Source organism: Eubalaena glacialis, chromosome 10 (genome assembly GCF_028564815.1).
Source record: "Eubalaena glacialis isolate mEubGla1 chromosome 10, mEubGla1.1.hap2.+ XY, whole genome shotgun sequence".
NCBI lineage: Eukaryota > Metazoa > Chordata > Mammalia > Artiodactyla > Balaenidae > Eubalaena > Eubalaena glacialis.
In genome coordinates this window covers 9943678-9968568 of record NC_083725.1, presented here as the reverse complement: position 1 = coordinate 9968568, position 24891 = coordinate 9943678, and the positions used below count along the sequence as shown (strand labels likewise).

General features: G+C 47.3%; 1 protein-coding gene, 1 long non-coding RNA gene and 1 other non-coding gene across 7 annotated transcripts in view; 1 reads left to right on the top strand and 2 right to left on the bottom strand.

Annotated features, from left to right (window-relative positions):
• Positions 1-10438: 10438 nt before the first annotated feature.
• On the bottom strand, positions 10439-13043 carry LOC133099551 (uncharacterized). The gene is made up of 3 exons (XR_009702353.1): positions 12896-13043; positions 12651-12781; positions 10439-10561 (listed from the first exon to the last, which is right to left on the bottom strand). It is a non-coding gene; the product is annotated as an uncharacterized LOC133099551 (long non-coding RNA).
• Positions 13044-13562: 519 nt separating this feature from the next.
• TRNAG-CCC (transfer RNA glycine (anticodon CCC)) lies at positions 13563-13635 on the bottom strand. The gene has a single exon. It is a non-coding gene; the product is annotated as a tRNA-Gly (tRNA).
• A 5441-nt stretch (positions 13636-19076) lies between these two features.
• Positions 19077-24891, top strand: part of GRAMD1B (GRAM domain containing 1B) — a 172118-nt gene continuing 166303 nt past the window's right edge. For 2 of the 5 annotated variants that reach the window (XM_061203282.1, XM_061203281.1), the window contains exon 1: positions 19096-19516. In XM_061203282.1, coding sequence (XP_061059265.1) covers positions 19143-19516 — 374 coding nt within the window. In that variant the 5' untranslated portion in view covers positions 19096-19142. Of the gene's footprint in view, positions 19517-22162; positions 22216-24891 lie in introns of those variants that run through there. The other 3 variants (XM_061203285.1, XM_061203284.1, XM_061203283.1) reach the window with 3 other exon arrangements.

The following is a 24891-nucleotide window of genomic DNA, read 5'->3' as shown; positions in this document are numbered from 1 at the left end:
TTATTTCCACCTTCAAAGTTGGTGACTTAGGTGCCTGAAAATAGAGTTCACAAGGAACAAATTAACAACAACAACAAAACTCACAACAAACATTTAGAGCATGTACAGTCTTTTTTTCTCCATAGGTAGTTAGCCTTCTTCCCTGTCTTTCGAGGTCAATAACAGGTGCGTGACTTACCCTCACTGAGTTTCGATTAGTTTCGAACTGTGGTGGAGTTAGCATTATTGAGTCTCAAGATGAGATTTTAGAAATGGGTTCTCCATGTCCATAGCCCACGGGACATCTCTGATTCTAATAAGCTCAGGGAGGCCAAGGTGGGAGAACTGTGATTATGAGGACAGGGACCAGACCCTTCGGAAGCTTCGAGGACAAGGAAAAAAGGAGTTTATAGAAGCAGAAGAAGAAATGGGTAAAAAGAGAGGGGAAGAAATCTTCCTGAGTAAGGGAGAAACGAAAGAAATGAGGAGGAAAAGGGGAGTGAGGGAATCAGGATGGAGTAAAAGGAGGAAGATGAGGGTCTAGGAGACTTCTTTGCTCCAACCTCCTACTGAGACAGAGCAGAAACAAATACTTTAGAGCTAAATCAGCTGTGCCCAGATGTCCCTGAGATGCGCCATCTGCGCTTCTAAGACCGTCAGGGATTCAAGCCTCTTGAGTGCCCAGGTCTCCACCGACCCAGGAACACCCTGCTGCTCGTCCTTGATCTAACAGGCAGTGGCAGCTGCATCCCACATCCCTAAAAGGCAGCATAGCCATCGCCTCTTCTTGAGAGCTGGAACATCACATGCTTTCTCAGGGTTTGAGGAGGACAAGGAAGACCTGGAGAGAAGATGCTGGCGAAGAGAACTCCCAGATCACTGTCTGTAGGGAGAGGCTGTGAGAAGTGATGAGAGCAGAGAGTGTGTCGTTGGAAGACAAGAGTTCAAGTTCCCCTGCTCTGCCCCTTAGTTGCTAAATGGCTTCCAGGCAAGGTTTAATTTTTTTTTTTTTTTTTTAACCTGTGAAACACATCTCCACCTTCATGCCTCCCTGTGGTTTATTAAGACAATGGATGCTATCCCTAAAGTGCCTTGCCTACCTCTTGGGGCACTTTCCCAGGGCCTTCTGTTTAAATATTTGGATAGTTTACCTTCTTTAGTAGGTTATGTTCTCCTCAAGGGCAGGATACTTACAGATTTATCACCTAGCATGGTACCTAGAGTACAGCAGGCATAACAAATATCTGCAACAGGCATCTAATAATCAAATAAACAAGGCAGATGATGGTTTCCTTTTAGGAATCCAGCAGGTAGATCTCTAGAAATCATGTCAGCTCTGGAACTGATCTGCTATTATTTAGTCTTGATGTGGCAGGTGTGGGCTTGGTGTTACTGGCTTAAGTTATATTTCGCCAGAGATTGAGAACTACCTAGGGACCATCTGCACATCCCTAATTTTCTTCTCTTTAAATTAAGGAATGAATTTAATTTTGACATTTTTTAGATTAAAAATATTTTATTACCTTAAAAACAATCAATTATTATGAGCAAGTGAAATCTATCATGACACCACATAGTACAATATAGAAAATCACACACACAAACACGATGTTGTAATTTTAGTGTATGTGCAATATATTTCCACTTCCAGCAAATACATACAAATCTATACAAATAACCATTAGTGATTAAATATATAGTAGATGTATGTTTATATTTTTAAATAGTTGCATTTCTCCTTTGAGTGAAAATACCATGATTTCCTTAGTCATTCTGTTTTTAATATTTTGGTTGTTGGCAACTTTTCACTGTTAAATAAACATTCTCTCTTACATAAGAAATAATTATTATTACTGTTGAAAAAAGAGAAACAAAACCTAAAGCAATTTGTTGAGTGTCTATTATGTGCCAGGCACTTTACTTGTAGTGTATCACTTAATTTCACAACCCAGGAAGTGTGTATTATTTTTCTCCTTTTGCACAGAAAAGAAAGTGAAACCTAGAAAAGTAAGTAGCTTGGCTAAGTCACGTAGGCAGTGAATATAGAGCTAGGATTTATATTCAGGTCTTCCTAACTCCCAAACCCTATTCCTCCAAATAACAAAGCTCGTAAGTGCAGGAATGTAAGGGCAAAGGTGTTAGGCTCTAACTAAAATTTTCCATGTTGCTTTCCAAAAGCTTGGTGCTATTATATAAAGCCCCACTCCCTAAGTATACTGTTTTCCCCATAACTTTGTCTGACTTCATTTTTTAAGCCAAGAAACTCAAAGACCTGTATCCATTCTCTTCCTTACCTTATAAGTATTGTTTTTAGACAGAATCCATCTTGAGTTTGAGTATTACCTGCTTGCAAAGGAGCATCAATTATATCACAGTCTGCCCTGAGTTCACCTAAGGGTAAGGACTCTCATCCTTACTGGAAGGTGGGACACATGTGGTTTCCTGCCCTCCAAACCAGCAATGGAGAAAAGTTCCACTTCCTTCTTTATTCGGTATCACCCCTTATACCTTTGAGAAATGCAGCGAAGCACATATACTGTCAAAATGAGAGCTATAGGGCACTCTGCTGTGATCTTTCCTGCCTTTCCCTCATCACATTGGTGGCTGTGCTGGGGGAATGTGTCTGGAATAGAGAACTGATCAACCAACATGAGGAAACATAATTATGGGATGGGGGGGCGAGGAGGCATTGGAAAATGTCCACAAGAACTCAGGGACCATTTGCACATCCCGTTTTGTCTGTTGAAATTCGGGAATGAATGGAACGTTCCACGAAGCACATGAGGAGGGATCAGAGGGAAAGCGTGGGGCTCTCCCTCTGCTGGGTCCTCTCTGAGGAGCTTAGAACTTGCACGATGAGCAAGAGTCCTTTTTTGTTAGTCACCATTTAATCGCTAACTTCTGCCATTTTGCTTTGTTGGTAAAACTGGACTTTGAGTTTTGTTTTAAGTGTTTCCTATTAAGAACCCCTGTTAATTGTTGACTCCGTGATGCCCATAAGGGTTCCAGATATCATGCACACATACATGGACTTTGTGCAAAATCCACACAGCTGCCATTGCTGTAGCCCAGCCAAGGGTTAAATTGGTATCTTATTGTTGAGGTTTGTTTGGGGTTTTTTCCTCTGGCATCAGTGTCTTGTAAGTTATAGAAATAAATAACAATGGTTTCTCTTTGGTTCAAAGAGGATTTTCCCCTGCAGCTGATTTTACTATAATATATAGCTTACTATAAAGCCTCACATTCTGAATACAGTTAGCCTTCAAAGTGGATTAAGATTGTCGTGCTCGGGGCATTTCCAAGGCATTAGTTACAGTACATTGCATTAACTTTACCAGTTGCCTCTCCTGTAATGAAAGGGATAGAAAGATCACCCGCTTGAATAGAAGACCCAAATGCCGTCTTTTAACTTCTGTGGAGTGTGATGGAGCTGATAATTGAACGGGCAAAACCCATTCCATTGTTAGGAAGCAATCAAGCATTCTCTCGCTCCCTTAGAAAAGGCAAGTACGGAAATCTGAGATGCTGGACGCTGAAGTTCTATTCATACTAGTGATAATGATCATGGTCATAATCGTTCCAATTGTTACCATTTTCCACCTCCCCCCTTCTCCACAGGCCTTAAAATAAAAATCCTGTATTTTAAGCTATTTAGTTGACCTCCGTCTTTATCCATCTCTTTTTCTGTAAGTGGGGAACTACTGAAATGATAAGTGGATTTCATACATGCAGCCTGTGTAGCACTGTGCGAAGTGGATTTTTATAGGGCTCCCTGGTGTATGTATGATGTGTCTGTGCAACCAGACATCCCTTGCTGTCGATGTCCCTTATTACATTAGCGATGAGTGTGCAATGCTTATACACACGATGGCGGGTGCAAAAGTTATACCTCCATGGGCTTTTCTTAGCATTTACTATGTGCTAGGGATTGTGCCAAGAGCTTTATGTGTATGATCTTGTTTATCTCTTACAACAAGCCCATAACACAGGCACTGTGGTTAACAGTCTGATTTTTCACGTGGGTTAACTGAGGCACTGAGACATTAGTTAATAAATGGTGGATCCAGGCTTTGAACCCAGCCATTCTAATTCAGAACTTGCACGTAACTGCTAGGTCATACTGTCAACCATACGTGAGGAAATAAAGGAGTATTATAAGCTCAATGTAACTGGAAAGTATGCTGTAAATGTCAAGGATATGCAGATATGTCTGCCAGCTTTGGGAATTCGGATCTGCACGTACCAGTACTGACATTTATCTCAAACAGGTCATGTGATGGATATTGAGAATGCATATTTTTACAAGGCATGTGCCATAACTGTGTAGGATAGGTGTATGAACGAGTTATCAAATCAGGTACCAGTTTAGGACCAAGATGCTGACACTGAAGACAGAGATCATTCCACACCAGAGGAGAGACCAAGCTAACCATGGGAGAGCACAAACTCTGGCATCAGATTGTGATGCCGAAAACTCGGCCTCTGTGCACTGGTGCTGAATTGAATCTTGGAGACAGAGTTTTGGGTGAAGTAGAAAAGAATAGCTTTATTGCTTTGCCAGGCTAAGGCGGACACAGCAGGCTCCTGCCCCTCAAAAACTCTGCATCCCAACCTGGGGGGATTTGGTGAGGCATTTTATAGCAACGGTTCAAGGACGGAGTTGCTAATAAGAATCAGGGTGTGTGCAGGGCCTGCACTGCTTTAATCTGGCCGCAGGTGGTCTCCTGATGAGCTTCTCTAGTCCCTTTAATCTGGCCTCAGGTAGTCTCCTCCTTTGTCTCTGCATCCCCTCCCTTCCCTGATTAGCAATTGCTCGCATCTGCCCTTTGACACTCAGAGAAGGTCATGGAGGCTGGAGTCTATTCCCTACAAACAAGAAACGGGGGACACAGAAAGGCTTCGTGCCCAGGAGCCCCACAGGGTCCTGCTCCATTTCAGTTGTGCAGTTTGAACCCCAGCCGAGCTGCTGATTAGCTGTGTGTCTTTACATGACCTTTCCAAGCCTCATTTTTTCTCATTTGAAAATGGGGTAACAACTACCTCATTGGGGTGATTTGAGGATTCATTGAGATCATGCCTGGTTCACAGTAAGTGTGCAGTAAATGTTAGCTAGTCCTACTATGATTGTGTTTGGGTTAGTCTAGTTTAAATAAAATTCCCTTCCCACCTTCAGCATAGAACCTGTGTACGTCAGTAGCTCTTTGTAACATTTCCCTTCAGAAAACAAGCAAATTGTTCCTGGAACCTGGGCCAAACCCTTACCCTTATAAGGCACTTAGTGCCCATAAAATGGAAAACAAATTATTTTGACAGCGTGCTGTAGAGAGCACTGTTAGTAAAACAGTAACAGACAGGATGAAGCAGTTTAACGTGTAGAGGTATGTGGTAACTTCAGTAAATCAAAAACTGTTCTTAAAGTTTATTTTTTACAAAGTATATGCTACTGTGTTTCTGGACTCAGCTCCTCCGTAATTAATGGATTAACTTCGTCTTTGTACTGCAGCAAACAGGCTAACAAAGGCAGCCAACAGAGAGGCACTTCTTGAGCTGAGTTCCTTAACTATAAAATGTGGCGGGTGGCTTCCTCTAAGGTATTTTTTCCCCTTTGCAACTCAGACGGAATGAACAGTCATTTAATTGTGGAACTAAGTCGTGACTTAACATTGGCCTTATAATCAAGATTGGCAAACATCCTTGGGACAGGAAACCACGGAAGAGGGTGGTGATTTTCTGGAGTGCAGGGCAGCCGCAGAACTCAAGTGGGCCTGGGCTTCCCACAAGGGGAAGCTGGGAGCTGGGCCTATCTGGAGATCTTCGCCAGAGAGTAGGATGAAATCCTTTCTCACAGGAGTGGTTAAACTGAGGCCCTCACCAGTCCCTGAGGGAGAATTGACTAAACTCCATTTCAGGGTGTTTTCTTAAGAGCTGATAGGTAAGCAGCTGTTTCCAAATGCATTCTTGTTCCTTCCTTTAATCGCTCCCCAAAGATTCATAGTCCGAACACCCTTACCTAAGAAACCTGAGCTTTTAGTTAATCAGGAATGGCTGTTCTGGGCAAAGAGCATTAGAGTCCCAGGTGACTTCTCCTGAGACCTCCTATGCGATGTAGCATGAGTGTGTCGTGATGATCTGAGGGAAAGTATGACCATGGTCAGAGCTGTCCCAAGGGACACTGCAGGGCTGAGATGGGCCGTGTTCTTCAGCCTTCGTCTCTCCAGAAGGGCAGGCAACCCCCAGAGAGCATGGGGCTGGGAAGCTAACTGCCCTGGGTGCCTCTTCAATCCTCCTGACTCCCCTCCACCAACACTGCCCCACCCACCATTTCTTCACTCACAGACGTTCACTGAGCAGATACACCATGTGGGGCGGTGAGCTCCGTAACAGGATGACACAGATGAATGGGACAGAAATCTTGCCTTGGTGGCATTGCAGTCTGAGGGGATGTGGGAAAGGCACACGAGTAATTATGATACAGGGTGGAAAAGGATGTGTTGCAAAGCAGTGTGGGTAAAGTGCGCCAAGGTCTTTTTATACAAGTAAGGATTGATTTAAATGAATGTGGAGGACATTCTCAAAAAAGAAAAGAAGGAGAAGTCATAAAAGGACAATTAGAAGCTATTGTGGACTTGTTCCAGTACGTTGGAACCTCTGGGATACTATCAGCCTTCGACCTGGAAATCATCTGGTCTCAACCTCAATGTGAGAATGTCCTCCACGCGTTCAGTCTCTGCTTGGACACCTCCCCCATGGGGAACCCACCATTTATTTTTGGATGAACAGTGTCTGGTCATTGAAGGAAGGGGGGAGAATCTCTAAGAATGGGGTGTGTGTGTGTGTGTGTGTGCGCGCGAAAGAGAGAGACACACAGAGAGAAAAAGAGACAGAGACAGAGGGAAGAAAGAGAAGAGGAGAGTGAGAAAGAGGCAGGGCAGTAACCTAGGTTTTCAGTATCCTGGTGGGGCCCTGCCTGAAGGACAGTGGGACCAGTGAGTGCTGACTAGTCGCTCTTTGGTTAAGCTGGGAGATTTTATTTCGGTGGGGATGGAGTCTAATGTCCTGATTCCAAGGTCCAAGGATGCAAGGGTGAACTTGCACAGAGTGAGATCATGTGAGCCAGCCTTCAAGAACAGAGACTCTGCCCTGGCTAGCAAGATTGAAGCTACTGCCTTCCTAAGTCCTGGAAACAAGTTAGATCTACCTGTGGAAGCTAAATTAGAACCCGAAGACCACAGAGAAGATACTTTTAAAAGTCTTTAGTGTTTACTAAGCTACCATTTCAGCAGACGGTGGCAAGCCTCGTTTTAAGCAAACCAACTTAGTGGAGCCTCGAGCTGCCCTGTTTGTGCACAGGCCCTGCTTGGAGCATTGTGTGGAAAAATCTCAGTAACGGAAGCCTCCAGGCACCAGCACCTGCAGAGCCCTGCTGACTCACCTGAGATCTACAGGTGGACTTCTTAACAGGTAAGAGGTGTTAGAGACACTTGGGTACAAATTAGGAATTAGGGCTTCACTGACTTCTTTAGTTGCAAATGAGAAACTGCTTACGTGACCAGAACGTGCCAATAAAAAGTATTTCTTGGACTTCCCTGGTGGCGCAGTGGTTGGGAGTCCACCTGCCAATGCAGGGGACACGGTTCGAGCCCTGGTCTGGGAAGATCCCACATGCGGCGGAGCAATTAAGCCCGTGCGCCACAACTACTGAGCCTGCGCTCTAGAGCCCGTGAGCCACAACGACTGAGCCCGCGTGCCACAACTACTGAGCCCGTGTGCCTAGAGCCCGTGCTCCACAACGAGAGAAGCCACTGCAATGAGAAGCCCGCGCACCGCAACAAGAGTGGCCCCGCTTGCAGCAACGAAGACCCAACAGCAGCCAAAAATAAATAAATAAATAAATAAAGTATTTCTTGCAAGCACTTCTACCAAGTGAATTCTACTAAATGTTTGGGATAGAGTTTCTTTTCAGAGTATTTAGAATTCAATAGGAAGACCCAAGGAAATTGGTATTAACTTTGTGGTGTGTTTTAGATAGGGAACAAATAGAAACTGACCGAATTAGACAGGAAAACAGTGTCTCAGTTTGCAGAATCACAATCGCAAGTATCAATTTATTTACCAAATTGCAAATCAAAGTCTTCACAAAAAATGGCAGGGAGAACCAGTTGAATAGTGACTGACAATATATTTTTTACAGGAAGTTGAAATAGAGTAATATGGAGGAGTGCAGAAAACACTGGTTTGGGATTCAGACTACTTGGGTTTGAATCGCATCTTAGCACCTAAAGTTGATCTCTCTGGGCTTCGTTTTCTTCATCTCTAAAATGGGAAAATTGGCACGACCTCAGGATTTTCGTGAGGCTTAAATGAGAAAATACAGTGCCTGGCTTGAGAAATTTTAGATGAATCTGCAAATTTTTAGGCCATTGGAACATTTCTAATCTATGCTTGGCTGAAACAGATTTTTCATTTGGTTCAAGCCATCATTATCATATATTTGCTTTGAAATGAAAGGATATGAGCATGTAAGTTGATCATTCACAGACATACGTTCATTAAGTAGTAGTAGTGTTGCAAAATTGTGTATCAATTGAGCAATATTTGAAATGCATGAGGGGAATTTCCCACATAAAGGAATTCTGTTTGTGTAAAGCCAAAGGCCTTTGCAAAAGCAATAAACACTGTGATGTCTTTTGTGCAGATCCGAACGTTCACGTGTTGGGATCAGTTCGAGTGAGGTGCTTGTGTTTCATTAACCTCTTGCTCTCTGGGGGTTTATGAGGGAATTAGATGCACACAATGTGTGTGGGCAAAAGCAGAATGAGTATCTGGATTCCTTAGTACCATTTGTTTTTTAATTATCCCTTTGAGGTCAAAATACTACCTCCAAAACAACACTGGAAGTAATTAAGGTGGAAATTGACCAAAAGATATTTGACTTACAGAAAGCAATTTCCATTTCAGCCTTATGACCTTGGTCCAAGATTGAGTTTACCAGTGCCTCAGTTTCTCATCTGTGACCTTGGGTGGGACAGGGCAGAGGAAGAATGGACCAAATAGCTAATGAAATTGGACTAAATATCTGATGTGTCTTCCAGGCCTATAATTCTATTGCCTAAGGAAATTCTATTGCTCCTAAAACTTTCCGACTGTCAGACAGAGTTAATATCTCTTCCCAAAGTACTAACTTACATCAGGGGAGTGGTTGAGGGTATGGGAAACGGAGCTCTTTCTTTTCCTGGAACTATGAAGAAACAAGATCACTCAGCATTCAGTGATGTTTCAGGTTCATGTGGACATCTGGTATTCAGTGGGTGGTCTCCTCATAGAGTGTGCCGTATTCAAGTCGATTAATTGAATAAAAATGTTCCTACACCTAAAGAAACAATCTATTTTAATGAATCCTTTTTGTAAAACAAATGCTTTGTATTATTAGGTGATCATTACAATGCATACATTTTTTTAAAGTATTTATTTATTTATTTATTTTTATTTGGTTATGCCAGGTCTTAGTTGCGGCAGGTGGGCTCCTCAGTTGTGGCACGTGAACTCTTAGTTGCAGCATGCATGTAGGATCTAGTGCCCTGACCAGGTATCAAACCCGGGCCCCCTGCATTGGGAGCGTGGAGTCTTAACCACTGCACCACCAGGGAAGTCCCCCCAGTGCATACCTTTTAATTTTTTTATTATTTTTTAAAAAATTAATTTATTTTATTTTATTTATTTTTGGCTGTGTTGGGTCTTCGTTGCTGCACATGGTCTTTCTCTAGTTGTGGCGAGCGGGGGCTACTCTTCGTTGTGGTGCACGGGCTTCTCATTGTGGTGGCTTCTCTTGTTGCGGAGCTCGGGCTCTAGGCACACGGGCTTCAGTAGTTGTGGCACTTGGGCTCAGTAGTTGTGGCTCACGGGCTCTCGAGCACAGGCTCAGTAGTTGTGGTGCACGGGCTTAGTTGCTCTGCGGCATGTGGGATCTTCCCGGACCAGGGCTCGAACCCGTGTCCCCTGCATTGGCAGGGGGATTCTTAACCACTGCGCCACCAGAGAAGCCCACCCCCAATGCATACATTTTTAAAATCTGTGTTTTCATACACCGGGATTGCTTAAAGCAAAGTAGACCTTTCCAGTTCATAGACTGTGAGAGCTACAATGGAGACTTCAGAGATCACCCAGCATAACCAACCCCCAAATCCCAATTTCAGAGTGTTTAAAATACCAAGCAGTCACTGAATTGTGAATTTTGTGGGCAGTGGTCCAGGGTCTCAGCTCCTAGAGGAGGGGTGGGGGAATGCAAGCACCGGCGTTGCCACTAGGGGGCAGTTGCTGGCGGAGTACAGCCAGGGTAGAGGGTGGTGGACTATTTATTCCTGAAAAGTGGGAACATCTGACAGTGTGACTTTCATTTCAAGGCAAGAGCTCACACTAAATGCAGAATTTTACAGGAATGAATTATCTACACTTACTCCCTCCAGATGTGTTCCTTGCAGAAGGATAAACAACTCAGGTTGCAGTGGGAATCTTTGTCCAGATGTGGATTACAGGGGCTGTGGCTGAAAAGCCTCTCCTGAGCCCAGCCTTCTTTAGCTCCTTCCTGTGTCACAACAAAATAACTCGAATTTTTGGTTTGAAGTGGTATGTAAAGGCTATTGCCCCTGTCATGCTTGGCAAACATGCCGTTGTATCCATCAGAACAAACTGGGCAGCTTTTACAGTTTCAGCGTCATACCCCAGGGCAAGAAGTTACCAGGGTTCTGGTCAACCCTGGAAGCACTGTTCCAACATCTCTACTGCTCTGGATCCGGGTTTGCGTCTTTGTAAAAGGGGGCTACTTTTCTGATTTAAGGGAGGTGGAATAGCCCAAGTTTCTGTCAGAAATAAAAGCCTTAGGTGGTTGCTTTAGTGCTTGAAAGGAATCATTTCCTAGAGCTTTGGGGCCCTTCTCTTTGAGTGAGTTAAGCCTCCAGGTCTTTGTCTTGGTCTTTGCATGCAAAGCACTTTATCATCTGTGAATCCTTGGCTGTTTGACATGTGACTTTAGTAAATGTCTGTAACCTCCCTGTGCCTCCTTCTCTAATCTCTGAAACAGAACGAACAGTGGAGATAAAGTGATGGTTGGGTCAGATCTTTGAAATCTCTGTTCCATCATTCTGGAATTTTGTGATCACCAGGATGTAAACTCCTCCAGGGCACAGACTTCATTATGTGCACAGACACTCCCCCACCTTGTTTTCTAGCACTCAGAACATAGCGTGCTCAATCAATTTGTGTTTAAATGGGTGAATGAAGGAAGATTTATAGTAGATGTAATCTCTTGCTCTCATCCCTCACCTAATGGAACATTATGATCCAGGCTGTTCTTTTTGTGATTCCAAGAATATACCCTGCTCTCTTTTACACCTCAGTGCCTTTGCACAAGTGGTCCTTCAGCCTGGAAGCATGCCCCCCTTGGTCTAGCTGGAAAACTCCTCTGCTAACCTTCCACCTTGGGTAGGTACTGTCTCCTCCATGAAGTTCTTTCTGGATCAAGCTCTCTCTCCTGTGGGCTCACACTGCATTTGATACATGCCTCTATTGAAGTGGATTTTCTTACCAAACTGTAGTTCTTGGATTGGTTTTCTGCTCTCCCCCCTGCCTCAAGATTTGAAGCAATTGAGGCCAGGGTCATCTTTGATAAACATTCAAAAATTATTTTGAGGAATAAATAAATAGTTTTGCAGAAACTTTTCAGAAACCTTTTACAGTACCCAGTATTATGGTATGCTTAGAGTCTGGGCATATTAAATACTTTTTGATTGATTTGCTAGATTACCAGGTACACCCCCAAGCTTCAATTTTCTTAGCAGATATAGGCAGAGCTCCATTTTAAAAGGCATAATCATACAGTCACATTTTGTTCCTCTGAAACATAACATCTGCCAACAATCACACACACACACACACACACACACACACACACACACACACTACTTTTCCCAGTCTAACTCCAGATCCTCGAAGAGTGTTTAACACACAGAAGATGCTCAGTAACTATTTAAGAACTAATAGGAATGAAAGGCACTCCTTCCACTGCCTGGTTTCTGGAAAGCACGGTCTCTTGCAGCCTCCATGTATTACTTCGCTCCGTGCTCTTCCACCTAAAGCAGTCGCATTCCATCTCCTGCCCTCACCACTGCTGTTCCCTCAGAGGTCACCAACAACCCAATTACAAAATCTAATGGGATTATCTCAGTCTTCCTCCTGCCTGACTTCATTACAGCATTGGGCATCACTTAGCTTTCTGAAATGTGGTGTAATTGAAAAAGCATGAGGTTTAAAGAAGGGAGACCCTGGTTTAAATTTGTGCTCCTCTTCCACTTGCTGTGTGAACTTGGGCAAGTCAGGCACCTTTTAAAATCTCTCCTCATCCTAACATGGGACTTTCGATGTCTGTTTCTCAGGGTGGTTGGGAGGGTTGAATGGGATTTTGTGTGTGAAGCACTTTGCCCGGTGTCTGGCTTGCAGTAGTTATTCAACAAACACTGGCTCCTTCCTTCCCTTGACTTCCGAATCATCCCACATTCTTGGTTTTCTTCCAATCTGTGCCTCTGAATAAATCTTCATAGGACTTTTCTTTCCCTTGCCCACCTCCTCTCATCTTACATTTTTCTCCCGCCCTATTTCACATTTTCTCCATCACTTACCTGCACTATTTGCCATGTATATAGTTGGTACTCCAAAAATATGGACCGATTGAATGACAGTCTCTGGATTGGCCTCTGTGTGTCCCATCTTTTGCTTCTCCAGTATATATTTCACACTGTCACCAGAACTGCTGTTCCTCAAATACAGGTTGATAATGTCACTGCCCCCCCTCAAGAAAAAAACCCCAGCAAAACTTGAATAGCATCCCTTTGTTTAAAGAGTAAACTAAACTTTAAATACTCACCAATATGACCCTCTTGTTTGTCCATCCTCATCTCCTCTATGTCCTTCCATAAGCCCTGACTTCTTTCTCCCTATTTTCAAAAACTCTCCATGGGTTTTTTTCTCTTCAGTGCCTTTACTCAAATGTTTCCTTTACTCCAGAATGCTCCATTCCTCTTTTCTACTGAAATTCATACGTTAAGTCTTCACTTAAATACTAATTCCTCCATGGAGCCTTCCTAGACCACCTCTTTCCCTCTGGTTAAAATTTATCGATTTTCCACTCACACCTGTTAGTGCTTACATTTTGCACTTAATTAATTCTGCCCTGCTAGGCTGTATGCTCCAACGCACATCCCGTGTCATGCTTGTCTTGCTGTCTCCCCAGTGCTTAGTAAGGAGCCTCACACACTGCTGTAGCTTAACATATACTCTTAGAATTAAACTGAATGGAAAATCAACGCGAGTAGTCATGTTTCCTAACACAGGTCTTATAATGGAGACTTAATTAGGTACAAAAAGGCCAACATTTATAGAGCACTTCCTAGGTGCCAAGCGCTATTCTAAGTGCCCTATGCTGTTCAGATGCTCTCACAACAGCTGCAGGAGGGAGACACTATTTTTTTAAAATATTTATTTATTTATTTATTTGGCTGTGCCAGGTCTTAGTTGTAGCACGCGGAATCTAGTTCCCTGACCAGGGATCGAACCCAGGCCCCCTGCATTGGGAGTGCAGAGTCTTAACCACTGGACCACCAGGGAAGTCCCGTAGACACTATTAATTATCCTGATTTTTTTTAGGTGTGGAGACAGAGACACAAAGAGAAATAACTCATCACCAAATCCAATAGCTGGTAAGTGGTGGAAAGGGTCAGAAGCTCAGAGAACAGGCCTGTGGGCCTGTGCACGCAGTCACTGGTTTACAGTGCCCATAGTATTTGGACCCTTCCGAGGAAAGCAGCAGGTAACCCAGAGCAGGCCACCTGCCTCCTCTGGAATGGACGACAAGGAGACGGGTGGGGTGACCGCAGGAAGTCTTTCCCAGCCCTGATGTCCTTTGGAAGATTTAGAGGACAAGTGATGATGTCTGTCCGCAAAAATCAGGGTCAGCCAAATGTTGTGCAGAATAGTCTGGATTGACTCCGAAGCCTTTCGATGAGCAATTAAACCAGGGAGGCTTATCTGGTGACAGTCCTCCCGGGGTGACGTCATGGCTCACCCTGGCATCGGCCCCCGAAGGCTGGCGGAAGCGTGCTGCCAACCTTGCGCGTTTCCCAAGGCTGAGAGACCTCGCCAGCGCACCATCCTTGGGAACTGAGACCCAAGGAAAGTCTTGCAGCTCTTTCTTCCTTTTTCTCAGAAGGAGAAGCTGGACGTGGAGGCTGGTCCATTGTGGTTTTGTTTAGATCGTGCTTAGCCAGTATCCTCCAGCGTCCTCTAATCACACAAGCTGAGCGCAGAAACCGCACTGATGGCTTCAGTCACGAGCCCCTGCATAGGGTGATGAGGGAGGGATTAGAGCAAGGAGCAGACTCAGGCTCCCAGGGGAGGGCTTGACGCTCACTCCCTCCAATTTCACCGGCCCCCCGCAGTCCCCGCTCCTGGCTCCTTGTCCTTCACCACCCTCGGATTTCTGTTTCACGGTGCAAGATATTAACGCTGTCTGTGGGTTTCAGGGAGGTATTTAGTATCCAGTAATCAAAACGACTTGGGCCAGAAATGCATCAGTTCAAATGGACTTTGTTTTAGGCATATGTGAATTGCTCTTATTTAAAAGAGAGAGGATCTGGGGCCCACAGACCCACGATGGTTGGGCCTTTACGAGATTATTCTTTTCTGCCTCTAACTGGGCTCCAGTTACCTTTAAAGATGTGCAGAGAAAGCCGCCCTCTAACCATCTTTGGTCATCCATTCCAGCCCTTAATTGGCCTTTCTCTCGGGAAATGTTTATCATCTAACCTGAATCTCCCACACAGAGTACTACACAAACTCATTTCCTCTTGGTTGGCAACGGAAGAAGCATTTCAGTATATGATCCGGCCGTGCTTCATTTTGTATTTGAAGACAGTTCATTACACTGCTCTTATGGCCTCGTCCACATTTCTATCAGGATTTCCAGTTTCTCTGACAGCAACAAGTTCCTCTTCGTGAATGCCCACTGCCCACTTCTTTCTCTGGCCCGTGAGCCAGCCCATGGGTCTGGCTATTCTGATGTCATGAGGGAGAGAGAGTCTGTGTCCTCACCTTGAGGGGGGGGGACTGACTGTCCTGTGGCAGCCGCATTGGAGGGGACACACCTGTCCATGCTATTGGGAGCTGCCTGCCCTTGGCATCCCTGGGGCTGGAGGGATGTGGGTGGGTGGTGACCTGCCCCTTCTGCCTCCCGTTCACTTGGGTGGGCACCCAGGAGAAATCTAGCTTCTCAGCTGCTATTTTTCACTTAATTTCCCTCCTGGAAGTTTCTGCTGAATAATGGACTTCGGAGTTTGCGGGGCTGCAGAAGTAATAGACAGGTGTTGGATGTCTTGTGTCTGCAGGAAAAGGGAGCCTGAACAGTTGAGAATAAACAACAGTTGCTTGGTAATATGAGCTCCTTTCATTAAAGTCAGAGGCCTGGCTGTGAGCTGGGGGCAGGGAGGCCTGGTTGGTCTGGCACCACCTGTCTGGAGGGCCAGAGGTGAGGGCAGTTTCCCAGGGAACCGCCCAGTCAGCTGAGAGTGAAATATGGGAGAGAAGTGGTAGGGTGGGGGGACTTGGGAGGAATGCAGTGGCTCAGATTCTGAAGCTCTTTAGTCCTGACCCCCTGACACCAGCTCCTTTGAGAAATTGTTTTGCAGAACTTTGCACTTCCCTTTCCACACTTGTAAAAATAACGGATGGAACTGAATAGCTACACGTCGTTTCGTGACATACCCAACTAAAATCAGGGCTGGTAAAATGCTGGTGCTCCAAGGGACCTGCTTTCCAGAGCTGATGCATTTGGTGAGATTTGGGTGGCCTCTAAGTGGCTTCAGATGACCCAGGTTCAAGTTCTGGCTTTGTCATGGATCAGTTATTGTGTTTTTATCTCTGACCTTGGATATCTTTCTGTGCCTCACTTCAACAAATTATAAAATGAGGGTAATAACATCTGTCCTTCTCACTGCTAGGGTCACTGGGAAGATAAAATATTACATATGAAAGCCTTTGTGACAGTGTAAAGGTTGCTTTACAAACAAAACACACAGGACACTGGACAGAATCAAAGGAAGGACAAACTTGGTCCTTCCTTCAATGTGTGTAGTTTTCACAGCAGTGATGACTTGCAGCTGGAGGGCATTTCATTTTCAAACTAGTGTCCCATTTATCATCTTCCTTGACAGTGCCACAGTGGAAAGGAAACAGCTGAGGGTGGTGGGATGGGGATGTGTTTTAAAAAAAAATTTTTTTTTTATTGAAAGAGTTATTTGCAATGTTGTGTTAGTTTCTGGTGGATGTGTTTTGAGTAGGGTTTTATTGGGTGACAAGTACCTTCTTTTCTCTAAGCCGAGACTGCAGGTGGAGGTGAGCTAGGACAGTGGCTGGGGGTTCGGGTACTCTGGGTATCTGCTTCCTAAGTGAAACCGTTGCAGACTTAGCGTGGAGGAGGTTTTCCCTCAGGCCAGGAGACGTGTAAATGATCACTCTCAACTACTGCTGGGCACAAGGCTTAAATTAAACCTCACAGGGTTTTAGATTTTAGGTCCAGCATCTCTTGTGGGCGGAAAAGGGGCTGAAGTGTGTGGGAGGAGGAAGCTCCTTGCTTTTCTTCCTTTCAAGGGGCGTACATTTAAATTCAAAGGGCGCACGGTCCCCTTAAGGGGGCCTCTCCCCTTGCTGAATCTCCCTCTCCCCAAAATACCCATGGAACCTTCTGGCCCCTGTCTGTGCACCCTCCTGTTTTGTTCTGTCTTGTTTTGTTTTTTGGCTTCCCAGTGAACGCTAGTGAGCCCACCCACCTTCCTTTTGCCCCTTAGACACCTGAGACGCCGCTCTCTTAGTTCAACAGCCCCCCTTAACAAGCAGGTTCCTTGAACTGAAAAGTTACCAGATCCCCGGCAACCCGCTCGTCTTTGGAGGAAATCCAAGGCAGTGAGCAGCTCTGTGGCTTAGCTCCGGACCCTGAAGTTTGGAGGGACAGCTTGGCTTCCTAGGCATTCCCGGAGCCGGAGGCAGTATCCTGCCGCTTGCCAGGCCTGACACCTGATGGGAAGGAGTTTATCCTTTCCGGGACACATCCAGGAGTTAAAATAGAGTGATTCCAAGCCACCCTTGAGAGAGCTAGTGGCCGGATGTGGAGAAGACTCAGAAATAAGACAGGCCCGCTGTTCCAGGGAGTCATTTACAGGTGGGTCTGGCTCTGGCTTTTCGGCTTCAGTCTCTCTCTCTCCCTGAGCAAAACATACTCCCTCAGATTCCTGGCCTCGTGGAGGTTGCGCAGGGTCACGATGCCTTGAGCTCTCCCCATGTGTCATTGCAGGGCATGGTGGACCCATGGCCAGCTGTCACACTTGAACTGCAGGAACGTATTTTCTTACAGTGAGTTCTGGTGGTCTTTAGGAATGTGATTTTTTCCTCAGCTTTGGGACACTTGTGAAATGTTCTCATGACCTTCATGCTGGCACAGAAGCTGGGCATTGTTTCCCTACTGGACTCACGGAGAGGGGCAGAGAGGACTGGGTGAATTGCATTGTGGACTTAATGGTGCATTATTTGTACTCCTACTGGTCTCTTTGAAAGGCATCATCTCTACTTTGGTTCTCACGTGCAGGACTTACTGGAGAGGCACATGCGCTGGGCTGGGAGGAAAGATGGGCGGTAACAGTCTATGATCTAGGAGCTGGGCTGCTTTAGACTCAGTCCTGACAGAGGGCTCCTCGGTAAGGTGGATCATTTCTAGGGCCGATCTCTTGGGGTGGTACCTGGGTCTAGAGAGTGAGGGGTTCAGCATAGCTTGGGACATTACAGGACTGATCCACACTTTCTAGGTTCCATGACCTGGGGACATACAGACTTTCTGTGACCCAGTCCATGCCCCTTGCAGGTTGAAGCAGACTGGATCCAGCCCCCAGGAACGTAAAGGGAGTACCCTTAGCTCCCTGAGACTCACTTTGCTGGATGCTTCGCCTTCTGGGTGCTCACCTTCCTCTCATTTCATTCTGTGCTTGGGATGGAGCTCTGGTATTGACGGGGTCACTCCAGATGCACGGAGATCACTCCCGTTTCCTGACTGGTCCTGTGTCTCTCAGGTCCTACTGTCTGTCCTTCCTCCATATGTCATGTCTGCTGTCCTCGGCTTATTCCACAGAGCTGTCCTCTCTTCTCAGCCTGTCATTTTGGAAGCAGTCTCCAGAACCTTGCTGTCTCCCTCTCCCTCCCAGGCTTCCTGTGCCCACCCCCCTGCACCCCAAGTTATTCAGAGAAAGCACCTTTCTCAGGAGAGGAGATCCAGCCCACGAGTCCCTAGTTTTCCCTCAACCCTGTATCCTGGGTGGCCTTGGCGAGTCAGGACTGAATTCCTTGGTTCCTCCCTTCCCCTGCTCCCCCTCAAAGAAAGAGCAGGCAGTTAGATTAATGAGAGCTGCCTGGCCAGCCGTCGCTTTGAGAAAGTTTGGGCTGTGATCCTATTTCATTCGGCTGATTGGAGCAGCCTTGGCTCGGAGGTAGAGTCCCTCCCCAGGGATCCCGGGTACAGTTACGCTAGCTGTCGCCGCCTGTGCACGCCCTTTCTGGACAGCAGTGACCCCCCGCTCCTCGGCCCCTGCTCCTCCTCTTTTGTTTTCATCCAGCGTCTGCTTCCTTTCTCTCTCTCCCTCTGCCTCTTCCTCCCGCTCTCTGCCTCCCTGCAGCGCCAAGACGGCTCCCCAAGCCTAGTCCGCCGAACGCAAACCGCTGAGAGTTTGCCGAGCCGCCCCCCCCCTGGGGCCCGGGCCGCCGAGTCCCGCTCGGGCACGGCCGCCGCCAGCCGGCGAGGGAGCGCCGCCGAAGGAGAAGCAGCGGGCGCGCGAGGGGAGCCCCGGAGGGCGGCCGGGCGGCCGAGTTAGACTCCGGGGCGGTCGCGCCGCGAGCCCCCGCGCTCTCCCGCGCTCCCCCGCGCTCCCCGCTTCCGCGCGGCGCTCCGGGAGACGAACTTGCTCCGCTCGCGGCTCGAGCGGCGAGCGTTTCCTAACGTGAGAGGCCGGGCGCCGCGGGCGAGGGGCGGGGAGCGCGGCCGGCGGGCGGCGAGGCGCCAGGCGGAGGCGGCGGGCCCCATGCCGGCGGCCAACATGATGGAGAGCCTGCAGCCGCCCGCCCTGCAGGTGCCCGAGCCGCGGGGCGCGCCCGAGGGCAGCCGGGTCTGGTCCAGCTCGTCGACCCCCACGCTCCGCCGCCGGCGCTTCAAGATGCGCCGCACCAAGAATGTGCAGGAGTCGAGCCTGGAGGCCGGGCTGAGCCGGGACCTGCCCGGCGTCTTGGCCCCGGCCAAGGAGTTTCTGCAGCTGCCGTCCATCGAGATCACGCCCTCCAGCGACGAGGACACCCCGTGGTCCAACTGCTCCACGCCCAGCGCTTCCCCGCGCCGCAAACGCTTCCTCCTCCGCAAGTGGCTGCGGGTGAGTGAGCGGAAGGAGTGCAGCGAAAGCAGGTACGTGCCTGTCCCGCCCCAGCCTTCTTCCCTTTTCCTCCCCCGGCCTCCACACAGCCGTCGGGAAGGTGGGGTGGGGGGAGTGCCCAGGGCACCCCGGGGAACTTCGCCGAGGATTGCAGGAGCCCTTCGCCAGGGTGGACGGCTTCCCCACGTGTCACCCATCTCCCCAGTCCAGGCCGGGGTGGGGGGGGCTGGTGACTTTCCATTACACGGGTACTCGGGGCTTCATGCTGCGTTCCCTCCCATTGGATCCTCACAGCAACATGAATAGTAACAACCATAGCAGCTGATGTTTATTGAACCCTTATCATTCTCGGTCAGTATGTTGAGCACTTCGTAGTGCATCTCCACATTTAATCCCCACGAAACCTCTTTGAGGTGGGTACTCCTGTCAGTCCCATTGTACAGACGGAGATCGTAGGAGAGACGTTAAGTGGCTCCTCCACTCAGACTTCAGTTTCTAAGCTCCATTTCAATTTTTATTATTTTATTTTTGGCCACCCCCGGTTGCCTTTCCTGGCCCCCATGTGTAGAGGAGGTGGCGGAGTGTTCACATTGAGTGAGTCACATTTCTTATCACACAGAATCTTTAGACATCTAGGCCTGGTCCACACCATTATGGTTTGTGCCGGCTACTTTTTGTCTGGATAAATGTGGCATCTGAGTAGTCGGGAAGTTTGCTTTCCCTAGGTGGAGAAATGGTGTAGAAGACCATAGGGCAGCTCCACACAACCTTGGCCAGGGGTTGTGTTTGAGCCAAGGCCATTGCCTGGTGGAGGAGGGGGGGCAGTCCTCAGTGGCTCATTGATGTCTTGGACCCTACCCATTTACCTTCAGACTCTAGGGTCCTGTCTCCTAACAGTGGTCTGTGCCTTTGCCTGGGGCAGACAAGTGATTGGCCACCTTCCCCGGGACTCCTCCTCCCAGTCTAGTCAATTCCATTCATTTCAGTTCAACAAGTATTTATTGGATGTTCTTGTGAGTTCAGTCTGGTACCAGCTAATGGTGCTATGGCCAGGAGGCAGGGAGGGAGGGTGGGTAGAGCTGGGTAGAGTGTGGGGATGTGGAAGTTGAGAAGGAGGATGGGAGGAGACTTGGATAAGAAATTACAGCCTGTGAGTTTCCCTGGTATTGAGGAGATGGAATCTTTGGAAGACATATACTGTGTGTGCCATGTGGTACTGACTGTAAGGCAAAGAGAGGAAGAAGACTTCTGGAAGGAAGAGGCTCAAACCACAACACGTACAGAAAGGTAGTAGAAAACAGGAAGAATATAATGTCAGGGGCATGAGATCAGGAAAGGGGAACAGTACAGATGAAGGCATAAGAACAGGGTGAGATGTGTCGTTGAGGGGACGCTGAGGAATTGGGCTGGGTTACACAGATGATGAGCATTTTAAGCCTGCCAGGCTTCCTTTCTCTTTTTTGGTTGTAATGACTGGATGTGGTTATCCCTGCAGGCGCAGATGTAAAGCTTTGTTCTGGGGCTTTTTGGGGACCTGAGGATAACAATTCTTTCTGTACTCTTACTTCATCCTGTCACCTTTTCCAGAGAGTAGAGGGAAATGGGGCAAGCTTGGTGGGAGCTAATCTTGAACTAAAATAGTTCATCCGGGTTTGTCAGCTTTCCCCTCAAATGTGAGAAACCCTAAAAGAGGCCCATTTTGATCCTGAGATTCTGCCATGTATACTGAGGACAGAATATGGGGAAGACTCGTACGCTGGTAGCCAGGGAGGGGATAGGGGAGGGTTTGGTTAGATTTAGGGAAGTCTGTCTTGGTTTTGAGAGTTGTCTAAAGGTGCAGTGGAGGGACTTCCCTGGCCGTCCAGTGGTTAGGACTCTGCACTTTCACTGCCAAGGGCATGGGTTCGATTCCTGTTCCGGGAACTAAGATCTCTGCAAGCCGTGTGGCCAAAAAAAAATTTTAGTGGAATCTTCATTTTTGTTGGAGCAGGAAACATACTTTTAAATCAGGAAAGGTTTTCACCTTCGAGGAGTAGTTTAAAAACTGGCAGTTGGGGAATTCCCTGGTGGTCCAGTGGTTAGGACTCCACACTCTCACTGCCAAGGCCCAGGTTCGATCCCTGGTGGGGGAACTAAAATCCCACAAGCCGCGTGGCACAGCACACCCCCAGATGGCAGTTGTTTTCAGTGGCGGCTTGCTGGATTAGAAGAATATATGTACATATGTATAAAAAGACAACCTCTGGATTCAAACCCAAATTTGTCTGACTCAGATCTCTACTCTTTTTTTTTTTTTTTTTTTAATTTATTTATTTATTTATATTTATTTTTGGCTGTGTTGGGTCTTCGTTTCTGTGCGAGGGCTTTCTCTAGCTGCGGCGAGCGGGGGCCACTCTTCATCGCGGTGCGCGGGCCTCTCACCGTCGTGGCCTCTCTTGTTGCGGAGCACAAGCTCCAGACGCGCAGGCTCAGCAGTTGTGGCGCACGGGCCCAGTTGCTCCGCGGCATGCGGGATCCTCCCGGACCAGGGCTCGAACCCGTGTCCCCCGCATTGGCAGGCGGATTCCCAACCACTGCGCCACCAGGGAAGCCCAGATCTCTACTCTTAACCCCTGTTAAACTGCCTCCTGTTGGACTCTATCTCGACTGTGGCCAAAACAAAAACCCATCTCTTTTAGGCCTTGGAAATAGAAGGCTTCTTGGAAAGAAAAGAAGCAGTCAAGTGAAGGGATGCTTGTAAATGGCCAAGATGATTCCCTGAGGAGGAATTGACATTTAGAGGCAACAGGGCACAAAGAGAATTGGAACTCAAGTCAGGAGACCTGGGTTTAAATTTAAGTTCTGTCATTTCTTCGCTGTGGAACCTTGGGCACCTCCCTTTACCTCTGCTTTTCATCTTCTCCATCTGTGGATTAGTGGGCGGTCTCAAGTGATACACATGGAACTGTTTTGTGAACGTCCTCTTGCTGTGCAAGGGGGAAGGATTATTGTCATCATTCTGTGAGTGGCTCACATGGAGTGGATGTGTGCTTGAGAGTATAGGTTACATACTCACGTGTCCTGGAGCAGGACCTGGGACTCCTCACATGTTCCACGTTTTGGATATAGTGATTGGAAAGTGACCCAGCTCAGGCTTGGATTAGGGGGATTAGCACACCAGGCCCAGCACAGCGTCCTTCCTCTTCACTGTCCCCACCCCAAGTCTACCTCTCCGCAACAGAGAAAAGCCCCTTTCAGGCCTGCGATGCAATTCTGTCTGATGTGGTAGAAGGCACGGGGTCAAGAGGGCCTCAGCTTGTGGATTTTAACTGCACAAAGATGAAAATATAAAGAGAATCAGGAGACCCCTTTCTTTTCCTTAATCCTGGGAAGAAAGAAGTAGAGAAAATGGTGAAGTTAGCAAAGACCTTGGGGGCCAGTACTCTGAGTCCAATTTTGTCTGTTTCACCCTTGGATCTTCACTGTCTAGCACTGTACTTGGCCTTTTCGTCATGATCAATAGATGTTTATTGATGTGTAAATTAATAACAATTGAGTGAATGATTCCTTTTTCTCTCCTCTTTGGAGTGAAATTAGCCTTATTCATGAATGAGGGAAAATTTCCTGGAGGACATGAGTCCAGAACTGGGTTTTTTGATGTGTGACAGCTTTAATAAGATATAATTTACATGCCATACGATTCAGTCAGTTTTAAAGTACATAATTCAGTGGTTTTTAGTATATTCACAAATAGGTGTAACTATCACCACAGTCAATTTTAGAACATTTTCATAACCTCGAAAAGAAACCCATACCCTTTGTATATCACCTTCAATCCCCCTCTACTCCTCGCCCCCAGCCCTAGGCAATCACGAATCTACTTTCTGTGGAGAGCTGAGTTTTGAATGGGAACCAGAAGCCTCTGGTGAAGGCAGTTTGGGTGTGTTGGCTTGAAGATGGGGATGGATGACCAAGTGTGGTCTTGATGAGGGATGTGGAAAAATGAGGGTGGTGAGGTGATGGGCCAGCAGACTATGATTTATGCTGAAGAGTTTGAATTTCAATTAGTCAGTCAGTAAACAAAGATGTATTGAGATCCTATGGACAGTGTGCTTTGTCTGCAAAGAGGATTCAACTCAACGGGGAGCCACTGTAGGTTCCGGAACCCAGGAGAGACATGCTCAGAGTGGTATTGGAGGCAACGAATTCTTGCTGTTCTGTGTGAACCGGGTGTGAGGTAGAGGCCTGAGCCTTGCACTGTTCTTCCGGCACTTACTGTTACAGCTGGGAATTGTCATCTTAGCCACTGTTTAACATAAGGTGGCACCGTTTTTTGCTGGCCACGTTGCCCTGTGAGCTCCACGGATAACGTAGTCTGAAGTTGATGGGGCAGGCTTTTAGATTAGTACCTGCATGTCTGCCCAAATCCCTTGGCCATAACTGGTTGTGGTGATTGTTCAAAACCCAAATTGAGGATTAGGGTCCCTCTCTCACCCGCTGGATTACGGCAAGAGGTCAGAATTGGACAGAGACACAACTTTTGTGATGGCATCCTGACATTCTCTGGAGGGGGAAAGGAGAGCTGACAAGGGGCAAGGGTGTAGGTGTGGCTGCCCGACGGCAGGCTGTCTTTCTGGGGGACACAGAAGCGCTTCTCTGTTCTGTCTCCCCAGGACGCCCTCCTTATTATCACCTCTTGCACCACTTTCCCGTGGCAGTTCTGTCCCCTCTTCTGTGTGACACATCTACCCTGTCATGATTTCTGCTCGGCTGCACACCTGACCTCAGGTGGCGCCTCTCACTGATTCTGCCAGCCTGGTGAGCCTGGTTATCTAACTGTTGCCAGTCTAGCGGGCATGTGGATTTGCACGTAATGATTATTCATCATTGGTATATTTATCATAAGTCTTCATCCCCTTCCTCTGACCTTTGGAGGGAGTCTTGCTTTCGGTTTCAGCTCAGTTTCCAGGGAGCAGGCTGATGTGTGCTGCACCCATCAGCTCGGTGCGGACCCTGACATCTAGGAGAAGCACAGAGGGTGTGGGAGGGAGGTAATTCATGTCTTTCTTCACCCAAAGCATCAAACAGGAGACCTGTGATTTGTCAGCAGATTAAATAAGTAATTGGTGCTGGATAAGGTTAAACTAGGAAAAACTTCTCTCCCGGACCCTTGTTTCCTTGAGGGCGGGGACTGCATCTTACTTTCTGCTAAGCGCCTTAAATAGACATTTAATCCTCACAACAAACCCCCAGGTGGGTTTTACAGCTGAGGAACCTGAAGTTCAGAGATTCACTTGCTCCTGGTCGCACAGAAGCAAGGGTGAGATCGGAATCACGTTCTTCTGATTCCAGAGCCCGTGCTCTTCACAGCTACACTGAACCATCTCCCTGGGGCCTGGGAATAGTTGGCCCTTGCCTGTTTGAGATC